The following is a 12,233-nucleotide window of genomic DNA, read 5'->3' as shown; positions in this document are numbered from 1 at the left end:
TGATATATAAAAGAATAAAACATAATAAGCTATTAAAAATAAGTCATAAATTACCTTAGGATAATAATTTTTAAACTAAATTTGGTGATGTAGATAAAACATTTTTAAATAAATCTTACAGTTTACATCAGTCTGTGGATCAGCCCTCCGCAGAGAACTTAACAATTCATGACTCTCCTAATTACAAAGGTAAAACGTTCCGGGAAATTAAATACAAGAATGGCGCAGTATCCGATTGTAAATAACAAACTTTTTGGATTCGCCAGTACTTTGACCTTACGTTTAAAAATAAAGACTAATGGTATTCGTGATGTTGCCGATGATTTTTATTCAATTTATGACTGTCGGTTGTAATCTACACATATAGAATATATCAGAAATAGAGGTTTAATTTTATGTTGAAAAAAAAAACTCCCTAATTGGTCGTACTTCGGCTACCACTTTTATAGAGAAGCTTACACTTTTAATAACACACAAATATTTTATTTACAATATTCTTAACTAACAAAAATAACATTTTTGTTTTTTATTCGATCTAATTTAACTTCTAAGTCCATCATTATACGTTTACATCTTGTATTTACTTCATGAATTTCAAAAGTAATACATACCATGTTTTATTTTTAGGCACGTACTCTATGTGAATAAAAAATCTGTTTTCGAACGAAAAAGTATAGGAAACCCTAACGTTTATTAGCTAAATTTAATGTAAGATTTACTGTAGATTAGTAGGTACTTTCATACTATTGATTATTGAATGGTATTTTTTTTTTATAGAACAGGGGACAAACGGGCTCACCTGATGTTAAGTGATACCGCCGCCCATGGACACTCTCAATGCCAGAGGGCTCGCGAGTGCGTTGCCGGCCTTTCAGGAATTTGTACGCTCTTTTCTTGAAGGACCCTAAGTCGAATTGGTTCGGAAATACTTCAGTGGGCAGCTGGTTCCACAAAGTGGTGGTGCGCGGCAAAAACTGCCTTGAAAAACGCTCAGTTGTGGAAAAATAATAAATGCTAATACTTTATTCATAAGTTTCCAGATAAAAAAATGTGATTTCCTATATTTCAATATCACTTGAGCATCGTCTAGCTTTCTCAGTGATTGTAGGAAGGAGGTATCAACTTTCAACAAAACACTTTCTTTGTACTGTGTTCAGGTCGCGGACCCCAAATATTGCACTTTTAAATAAGTAGGGATGGGATCATTTATCGATAAAATATAAATGCAGGGATGTGTCATACCTGATCGAATTTTAATGTAAGAACTTTTATTTATTATTAAAATTCTTTCAGCCCAGATCCATGGAAAAAGTTCTCAAAGCAAGTAACTCTGATACAAATACAGACACCATTATAGAGTGGAAGTTTACAACATTAGGAACGCTTCACCAGATTTATTTTTTATATTAACGGTACAAATTGTGTTGCCCGCGCGGTGGGGTTGCGGGGTTAAGTGATACCACTGCCCATGGACTCTCACAATGCCAGAAGGCTCCCAAGTTGTCACCCTTTTACGCTCTTTTCTTAAAGGACTCTAAGTCGAATTTTTCTTTGAATAATTGTAGTGTAGAGGGAGGGCAAAACTTGCTGAGTTTCTTGCCCGTTCTTCTCAGAACAAGGCCTCCTGGTAGTTTTGCGAACGGATGGCGTAGTCTTGCTCTTTCGTGAATTTTGTAAACGTTGTTGACATTCATAAGCATGCTCTAAGAAGCATCTAAATTGAATAAACGTATTTTGATTTGATTTGATTCGAATTGGTTCGGAAATACTTAAGTGTTTAATGTTCACGCAGCACATATCTGAAGAATCAATTGATATATCCAGACACATCAGTTGTTGTTCAAATGTATTGATAACAAGTATGGAAAACTCATTATTAAGGAAAGGAAATATTATTATATAATATTATCATATTTGTGACAAAATAATATTTTCCTCTGTAAGTTACATTCTTTTAACGATGCGAGTCATGTAATAAGGAAAATTTGATGATTTCTTATACATTCCAACTAAAATGTGTTTTCCTTTGAGACTGAAAAGCAAATAATGTAAATAATGTCATAGTTGACATGCCCTCATTATTTATTTAATAAGCAATCACAGAAAATATATACCAACCATTGTTCCTTCGTATTTTGACGTACCAAATCTTCAAGCAGAAGATTCGATTGTTGCCAGCACATCCCTAAACATTAATACACACATAAAAGCTCTTTGTGGGATTGAAGAACAGTTACAGCGCGCAGCACTCATTCCCACATAAATAATGAGAAATTTTCAATGTTTGATTTATGCTAGCTTTCTTTGTGTTATGCCTGGATAACACCAATGCAAACTGATTGACTTCTTTACATATTTAAAACCTTTTTTTAATAATTTAATATAAATTCTGAGCTACTATAATATATTATCATAAAGACATTATGCAAGAATAATTCAGGAGGGATAAATAAACTGCTCATTGTCCCTGAAATAGAATAGCGTCTTTTCGCTGTAGTTTCCGATACAATGCAATAAATGCTGGAACAACTTGGCATCTATAAGGCATTACGTCTTTAAAGATAAAATGTAAAAGTTATCGTTTGGAATATCAGTCGGTCGGGTTGAGATTTTCGTTGCATTGTCTCGTGTTTTATGTTTGTTTGTTATTTGATTTTGAATTTTTATTGTTATTTATTTAGTGTATGCTGGTGACAGCAAAGCTGTGTTGGACCCATTTTCGCTCGCTCCGTCCTTGTCGTACGGCGTTCTAGAATGTTCAGTCTGGCTTCGAGAAGGTTCCGATCATCCCTCTCTTTCGCGTATCATTCCGTCTTTGTGTGAGAACACCTAGAAAGTTCACTCTAAAATATTTCTCCATCAAAGAGGTATAACCAGTCCTGAAAACGACTAAACAACTGGTTTCCTGAAACCGTACTACTACAACTAACTTTATGCAAATTAAAGTTTTCTAATATGTGATAGACTCTCTCCTGAAATGGTCAGAAACCAAGTTTTAGCTTGCTGAAAACATCTCTAACTTGTGGAATATCGTAAAACATTTCAGTCAACCCATCTTCGTAACAATACCATAATACCCATCCAATTTCACCGCGGGCAGCAAATGTTATTTCAATACTTATATTCTGCCGCGAGCATGATTAAATATGCTTATTAAGCTCAATGTTAAACATAGTATGTAAATATAAGCGAGTGTTTCACTAATTACTAAGATATTCAAGAGCTGTTTGCGGTGAGAGTAATAGTGTATTCACAACAGCGATTTATTGGTACGGAAACACTGTTTAATATTGTATGGTATAAATTGTGGACAGTACTGATTTGCGAATTAAGTAGGCGGAGCCGGGCATAAACAGAGCTGCAGCTTATCTTACAATTGCAAATTTTAGGTATTTCTTGAAAACGTTTCATCTTTCGTCATACTATGAGATCAGGCTATGTCAATTGTTTTCTGTATGACTTTTCTGCTTAAATTTCGCCAAAAGTGTGTTTTTAATAGTCTACCGTATTCCGACAACGAATTATATTTCGGCCAGACCATCCGAAGAGGTCATGAGAACTTGGAGAAACTGATGGATGTTGGTAAAACAGAAGGTAAAGGGGGCCGGTGGCTGGCCATGCGTCATACTTGTGTACGGGTGCTTCTTGTGATGACTGGTCATACTTGAATTAGTATATGCGGTGATGTTAGTTATTTCGACTATGTGTTTGCGTGTTATTCCCACGAGAATGTAAGTGCGTGCTCCTATTTCACCATGCCTCCTGCTGATAGAGGACAAGTCTTTGTTTTTTTTTAAATTTATGTTGCTATTATGTATTAATTACTTAATATGTCATGTGGAAATGGTGTAATGGTTGCAGCTCCTTATAAACGTCGTGTAAAAAAAAACTTGACGATTAAAAAGAGTGGCGGAGAGTTTATTGCCAGTTCTTCTCTCCCGTTCTACGCCCTTGGTTTGAGAACTGGCAGTAAATGTAAAATTAGAAGCATTAATATGAATTTCTTTACTGACGAGTCATAAGTGTACATTATGTTACCTATATGATTAAATGATTTTTTACTTTTACTTTAAAAGATCGCGCGTGCATAACCAGATATACCGATGAAAGACTCATCGTCCTCAAAACTGTAAAACCAGAGGCGCTCGACGGAAACTGGCGGAATAGTCTGCTCGAGATGTTTCCTTGCTATTATTATTTATAAAAAATGTGTAAAATGACAGTCCTTTGCTATTTCATTCATGTTGTGATATAATAGATCCATTTTAGTACCTGTTTTTGCGGACGTCGAAATCGAAGCGTTACTATTTGGACGTAGTAAAGTTGGAAGGTTCTTACTACTAGTTCCCAAATTAAAGAAGTAAAGCTGCTGGCAAAGATCTTTTTGCCACTGTTTTGAATCGCCAAGTTTTAGGGTTACAAGGAGATTGTAAGGAACTGCAACCATTATACTCGACATGTTAAGTCAAGTATTCGTAATAAGTGATTAGTTTTAAGTAGAGAAACGATTATTTTTAGGAATCATCAGTGCCATCAGCTACATAAGCCTCAAATTTCTGTATGTTTCGTGATCATTTGTTTTTTCTAAAAGGCAAGTAGCCATCTGTGCCGACACGCCGTCGACTTACTGGGTCTAACGTATGCCGGTTGCCTCACCCATATTTTCCTTCACCGTATGAGCGAGGGTTAAATGCACACATAGACAGAAACTCCATTGGTGCACGGCCGGGGTTTGCACCTTCGACCTTAGGTTGGTGAACACGGAAGCATCTAGGCCAATACTGCTACGCTAACTATTACTAATGAACTATTCTTAAAACGTAAAAAATAATGCACTTATTTGGTTTAATAATCTTTATTGTGTAAATTAAGTATTCGATACGAAATAAATTAATACAACTATTTACTATCTAGATACAAATTCACACGTAATTTAATACGAAAATTAATAAGAGCTGCTAATTAATTGGTCCCTAATTCCAATTATACAAAAATACTGATTATTATGTCTTAAAAAATTGAAAAATTCAGTTAGAAATTAGTACTACTTAAGATTAAAATATTGGTGATAAAAATCGTAAATCTAAATGTTCAATTCAAAATTATATACTGTAGCAAATTCTTTTCAAATCTCTTGATATATTATAAAAAAGAATCATAAAAATAAGAATTTGCTTGCATTAATTAAAATAAATTGTAAATGAATTGTTAAATGTAATAGTATATAGGTAATATAATAATATTTGTAAAATTCATATTTTATAATCTTTGAGTGTAGACTTAGTCTATGGTTTAAGAAAGTACTCTGTTGTATTAGAAAACTTAATTATAACATTTTTTAAAATAAGAACGAGTACTGACACGTAGTACAAGCAGAATTGTTTCTAATGTATAAACACTTTTAAGTTACCTTTCCAATTTCATATCAATAAAAATGTATTAGAATGTCGATACGACTGCCATTAAGCGTCGTACAATATAGTGTGTTTAATGATGTATTAAAATATTAACTATTTTAAAAAAGCTTAAGTGTTAAAAGTATGAAAGTTTGTACGTCTTACATTGTGCATACTATAAACAAAGGAAGTTTCAAATCTTCTTACAATGAGTTAGGGCTGTGAAACTGAACTAAATTAAGCAAGGACGCATTTTTCGAGCGCTTTTATTAAAGAGTCGATCGAGTTTTTCTGCAGATCACCGATGAAGTACGATAGTACTTGCGAATGATAAGCTGTTGTAATGTAACACTGTAATTACAATCAAGTTGGTAATTTTACCTAGAATGTAAGACTTGGTCCGGATTAGGATTGGATAACGAATTGGTCGACATTCCTGGCAAAAGTAAGAGTCGAGATGATAGCCATCTGTCAAATTTAATAAGCTTTGACAGTTGGGACTGATATTTAGCGCTAATTTTTGAAATTATTTCGTATCCTGGGATGATAAAGTTATTTTATATGTGAGCTTAAGCTGTTTTATATATATTTATCTATAGTAATAAAACAATTACAAATCAGTTTACAATGTTAATTGTTACCTTTAAACCTTTGTTACATTTACCTTTTAAAATTATAAAAGATTTTTAAGCTATTGCATAGCTTCTATCGCGGGCCTTGACCGTGGAGACGGAATCCAGAAATTCCGTAACGAAAATAACCTAACACACTATGACGTAACGTGACGTCTCACATCGGGTGCAGCCGGTACGTTAGAGTGAGACAGACTATATAGGCGTGTTAGTCTGAGTCTGGTAGAGTGGTAGATTATGGAATTAATATCAAAGAAAAAAAAAACTGAATGAATAAAAAATAAATAAATAATTATAATTGCATAAGTTGATAAAAATGCTATGCAATAGCTTTACTTCGGCAGTCCCCGAGTGCCACACATTTTAAACATTCTCTATGTTTAAAAAAAAACTATTATAATTTTTTGATAACCCTATCAATTTTGTTGGCCACGCATTAATATTGTCATAACATTGTTATCACAATGGAATTTGATGCAGTCTGTGGCATTGTATAGAAGTCGTAAATAATGAAATTGCTTTTAGACTGTGAAACAGACTTTTACAGATTCTTAAATGCATTATTGTCTTTAAATTGCCTTTATAGCTAGTATGAGTAATAAATATGTAAATATTTACTCACGAGTAAAACAAATTAATTGCACTCTTTTAAGGTTGATTTGTTTATTTTTTAGTACCTAATTTAGTAATGTACGACGGTAGACAGAAAAATTGTAAATTGTTCTACCGTCACATAATATTTTTGTTGTATTTCTTGAATATCTTAGTAAATTTAAAAATACTCTTTCATCTTTCTGTCAAATAATGTTTACGCTGTGATGAAGAAGTAGTTTTGTAAAATTAGACAGATTTCTTATATAGAAATTCGTTTTTTATCACTATGAATATAACAATATTTTATAATTTCTTGTTTTATTCTTTGGCCGTTAAATTTTTGATATGATTTATGAACCAGCAAATCTTTTTGGTTATTACGCTGTTGACAAAAGCTACTTTTAAAATTAAAAATTGAAAAATAAATTTAATTAGTAAGCTAACCGCGTAACTTGAATATCGATTCCGATATATTGAGTTTTAGCATCGCATATATTAATAAGTAACATCAGCGCCGTGGATATAGAAATTCCCTTAAAATTGAGATATAGATACCAATAACATAGAGGCTCTTAGGAGGTACCAATGCCAAGCTAACCGCTAACTTTTCATTGAGTCAATCATTGCAATCGCTATTAAAGTTACGTGGTAAGCCTGCAGACACGTTTAGGAACATAAAACTCTTTTTATAGAAGCCAGAGCCAAGCTCTTTCGGTGTTAGTTAATTTTTTGTGGCTTTTTTTTCCAATGGATTTTTCTATAATTTATGTCAGACCATAAGATTCACTTTATGTCAGTCAATGGTTCGGCTTTTCTCTTTTTCCTAGACAATTCTTCAGCTTCCTCAATGGTGTCTGGTAGACGTATGTTTCGTGTCTCCGGAAGAAGAAAAACTAGCATGGTGCATATCATGCACATGCCTCCGAAAATCACTGTTGGCATGGATTTGTGGTAGTGAGACTGGAACAAACACAAAACATGTTATAAGTACACAAAAATATTTTATAAAAAAGTAAAAAATAGTTCTTAGACTTAATTATAATAAATATTTAAATCAATTAAACTACACTTAATTATAATAAATATTATAATTAAGTGTAGTTTAATTTTTAGGTTTTTAAGTTTAAATCAATAAATCTATATCGGAGCAATGTTATACTGTCAGCTGTCATAGTTAACATGTCTTATAAGTTAACGATGTCAAAGTCACTAAGTAATTAACAAGTTCAAAATTAATACCATGAATACTAGTTTATTTGATTTAGTTATATTGCTAGATCTATAAAATACGACTATTCAATGGTCGATAGTAATAATAATGATGGAATTACTGACGGTTTTGAACTGATTAAACTTGTTGTTAATTTATAAACCGACAGCTGACAGCTGACAGTATTGCCATTGCTCCGACAACTACATAAAATGTCATTTGTGAGCATTACCAGCAAAGGCGTCAATGGTGCAATAAGAGATCCAATCCTCCCAGAAGTAGAGCAAATGCTTAGCAACATTTGCCGCATGTTAGTGGGAAATACTTCAGACACGTAGATGTAGACTGAGCTGTATGTGAGAGTGACGCTCCACTTGCCGATTAGGTATAGGACTATTGAGTACCAGTTACCTGTAATTAAATATATATTAATGCTATATTAATCCTCATTTTGATGTGACAGTGACAGTCAGGGTTGTCAGTTAATAGACCAAAAAAATATAATATAAATTCTTGACGGCGCGCGGTCTAATATGCAATTTTAGCTTTATTTAAAAAAATATCTCTAACGTGAAAACTATGTTTTAATTTATTTTAAATACTTTTTGAAGCAGGATTTGACTGAACTTATCATAGACTCAAATTCGCTTAGGAACAAATTAAACAACCAACAATAGTCATAGTCAAAGGTTTCTACACTCATAATATAATACATATCTATTTCTTTCAAATTTTTCCTGACCTTGATATAAATTTATAATTGTTCTATTCTAACTTAGTTAGGTTAATTATAATTTTCAAGGTCCAAGTAATGATCCGTGGAGGAATAAAATAATATGTGAAGGTTTTTATTAATAAGTGGTATTTAATATCCATAGCAAGGTAAGCGGTAATGTTATACAGTATCTCTTAATCATACAAAATTAAAGTTTAAACGTCCCCTTTTCACATCGTGAAGAGAATCGGTAATCCAATACGGCGATTTTGGATCCCGACGCGCGACATCAGCCCTGCGATTCTGTAACTCAAATCATAAAATGACTGCTTCACGACTGATTTGAGAGCGACCGCCGATGCGAAAACCGCTGTGTGAGTTCGTGAAGTGAGTTACAGAATCGCAGGGCAGTTACGGAAATTTAGAGAAATATGTATATCGATTGCAGACAAAATAACCGGGACGGTATCGCTATTAGAAGTTACATAGTACCGGCGCTGAAGTTTGTCAGATAAGTTTAATAAGGAGGTAAGATTTCGTCTTAGTGATAGTTTTGTGAATCACTATATTACACTCTCTGACATTTACTTTGACTTATCGTTCAACATCCGTTTGCAAACTTTGTCTAATTACGATGTATTTATATTTTAGCCCAGAGATATTTCTATTGTTACTTAAACCAAGTACTATCAAGTCTCAAAGATGGGACGACAATGAAGAGGAATTTAAGAAGGAATTTTTGTTCATACTGTTTCATTTGTGGTTGACTGCAGATCACGAAGTCTCGACTTAAAATATTTTTTGTGTTTATCTTTTAAAAAATCTATACTCTTCAGCAATGTAGGACTGTGAAAGAAAATTAGATTGATTGACTAACTAAACTTTAAAAACAACAATTTAAATAAAGTCGACTTTTATTATAAAAGTATATATGAATGTAAAAGTGGGATAAAACATATAACTGGTTGCTTGAATGAAACCATTTGTCCCTCCTTTCAGAAGAACGCGTTTTGGCCAAAACTCCGATATCCAGATTGTACATTCTGATAAACGGGCTAGGTCTGGATATCCATAGTTGCTCCGCTCACACCCAAATCAATTACTTACCCTTTAGTTTTTATAATTTATGAATCGAGGTATTTTATATTCGTGTTTGTTATGTTTCACAAATATATTATATAATATTATTTTGTTTGCCATCAGTCCTCTTTTCGCCTGCAGTGCGGCTTATATTGTATCGTATTCTAATTTAGGTATTTAGTAACCTAAAAATTTAACTGGGACAGCTTGTGTTTGTTTAATTGGAAACTAATTAATACATTTAATTTAAATATTATTATCAAAACCACTAACGCGTTTATGCAATTTTAATAAATGAATACATTAATCATTACATTTGTCTACAAATGAAAACCTTTGCGTGGCGTTATTTCTTATCATTAGAAACCTATAAGTGTCTTTACTTTCTTCATGACAAATGAAGCGCGATCTTATCCGTGAATACAATACTTTTTGGTTTATGGTAGACGAAATTTGTAACTTATGTTAATTGTTTATGATTGTCTATTGTTTTTGCCTTAGGTTACTAAAGACCAAAATAAAGAGAAAAAAACTTTCTATGACAAAAAAACGTATGCCTTATTCCAAGAGGTTTTACGTCTATACGACAAAAGATTAGCAAATACAAATGTTCCAGAAAACCCGGTTAATTATAAACCAACAACGGCGACCGCTCAACAAATAACCTCTGAGCTAAATTAAGAAATATTAGACCGTACAATATTCATACATACTGTTCTATGGTAATAATTATCTATGATACATTAACGCTAAAATTATTGAACTCTGTGCCGTGAAGACGTCTTGACAAGAGACTGGGATTGACATTAAAAAATCAAATCGTTTTATTAAAACTGATGTATGATGACGTATCGTACCATAATACAATAATTGTATACAAATAACATACATGGAATGTTATTGTGAATGTCTATTACTCGAAATGATTAATGAATAAACATTTTAAAATTTCGAGGAAAGAATGGAAAAGTAATTTAATGGTTACTTTCCATAGCATATAAAAATGTATAACTTACAAAAAAACAATACTATGTTGTGAAAAAATTTCCTTCAATATTAATTAATTTCCTTCATAGGTATATTGTAATAAGCAATTTATTGAAAGCTATTCTATAGTCTCGATGAAAACAGTACGTCTAAGCCGATCTAAGTTTCGAACTTATTGATTTAATAGTCAAATTAAAAGGAATTAATAGTTACATAAGTGAACAAAAAACATAATAATTGCGTGATTTTCGCAAGTTATAAAAGATTATAAAATAAAACAACTTACCTTTAGGTAGGAAAGCGAACAGCAAACTGGTAACCGCACACGTCATATAATTAACCACCATCGTCTTTTTTCTGCCATACTTGTCCAACACTATCACCACTATTATATACGCAGGAATTTCTACAACTGTCACCAGCATAAAACTTACGTATTTGTTGTCACTTAGCGACACTGAGTTTATCGACAGCCCGTAATACACCAATGAGCATGTTAACCACAAAAACGAACACACAACTAAACGCTTCCAAATGATACTAGAACGTATCGCTTTTGAGAATTGAGACTTTTTGTCTGGAGTCACGTCATTCTTTAGTAAGGGATCGCTCAGTGCATCCAAATCTAATTTAGCGGGGTCCATATTGTTTAATTTCGCTGCTCTTTTTAAGGTTTTAATGGCATCTTCCTTTCTGCCTTTGCTAAGAAGCCATCTGGCGCTTTCGTTCATCAGCCACACGTACAATGCAACAATTATGGCTGGGCTGTAGAGTATGAGAATGTAGGTTCTCCAATTGTTAACGAACCAGGCCAAAAGCGCAAGGAGGACGACACCGACGACAAAGGCCATATTGCACATGGCGGAGACAATCACACGCTGCTTGAGGCCAACCAGCTCGACAGCTGCAAAAGGTTATTTATTAAGGATAGAGTGAGAAAGGGCGAAGGTAGCATGAAGAAAATCTATTTTTGTAATGAAAATTTATGGAATATTAGTATTTTTTTTAACTTGAAGTTAAATCTACGTTATTTCTTGATAAAAAAGTATTGTATGTGATAGAGCAAGTTTGGTCCAGGCTACAGCGTGCGACTGTCATCCCTAGGGTTCGAACCCCGGAACCAATGGACTGTCTTTATGCGAATTTCACATTCGCTTGAACAGTGAAGGAAAACATCGTGAGGAAACCGGCTTGACTTAGACCCAAAAAGTCGACGGCGTGTGTCAGGCACAGGAGGCTGATCACCTATTTGCCTATTAGATTGACAAATGATCATGAAACATATATAGAAATCTGAGTACAGAATCTGAATTTTTTTGAGTAACTTTGTAATGGCAACATTCCATCATTTCATCGGGCAATTGTTGAAAAAAATTACATAGACAATATACGCAGATTACATAAAATTACAATGATAATTTTACGATTACATTTATTTATGACCAATTCTTTAATCTACGTAATTGCATGTCATAATTTTTGATAGATTGATTGATTGTGACAGATAACGCTATCAATACATATCATGCGTAACAAATGATATTCATAAATTACCGCTAACTGATTTGATGTTTCTCACCATATTAATAAAGAAATACAAATATCAGTGACGCTACAAC

The 12,233-nt window shown here is 33.1% G+C and overlaps 1 protein-coding gene across 1 annotated transcript in view; it reads right to left on the bottom strand.

Annotated features, from left to right (window-relative positions):
• Positions 1–4,839: 4,839 nt before the first annotated feature.
• LOC125050068 (organic cation transporter protein-like) overlaps positions 4,840–12,233 on the bottom strand; it is a 31,682-nt gene continuing 24,288 nt past the window's right edge. The window contains exons 5-7 of the mRNA XM_047649643.1: positions 10,901–11,518; positions 8,065–8,243; positions 4,840–7,582 (exon numbers count right to left, since the gene is read on the bottom strand). Of these exons, the coding sequence (XP_047505599.1) occupies positions 7,406–7,582; positions 8,065–8,243; positions 10,901–11,518 (974 nt within the window). The 3' untranslated portion in view covers positions 4,840–7,405. The remainder of the gene's footprint in view (positions 7,583–8,064; positions 8,244–10,900; positions 11,519–12,233) is intronic.

The sequence above is a fragment of the Pieris napi genome, chromosome 6, assembly GCF_905475465.1.
Source record: "Pieris napi chromosome 6, ilPieNapi1.2, whole genome shotgun sequence".
Classification (NCBI taxonomy): domain Eukaryota; kingdom Metazoa; phylum Arthropoda; class Insecta; order Lepidoptera; family Pieridae; genus Pieris; species Pieris napi.
This window is presented reverse-complemented; position numbering and strand designations above follow the sequence as displayed.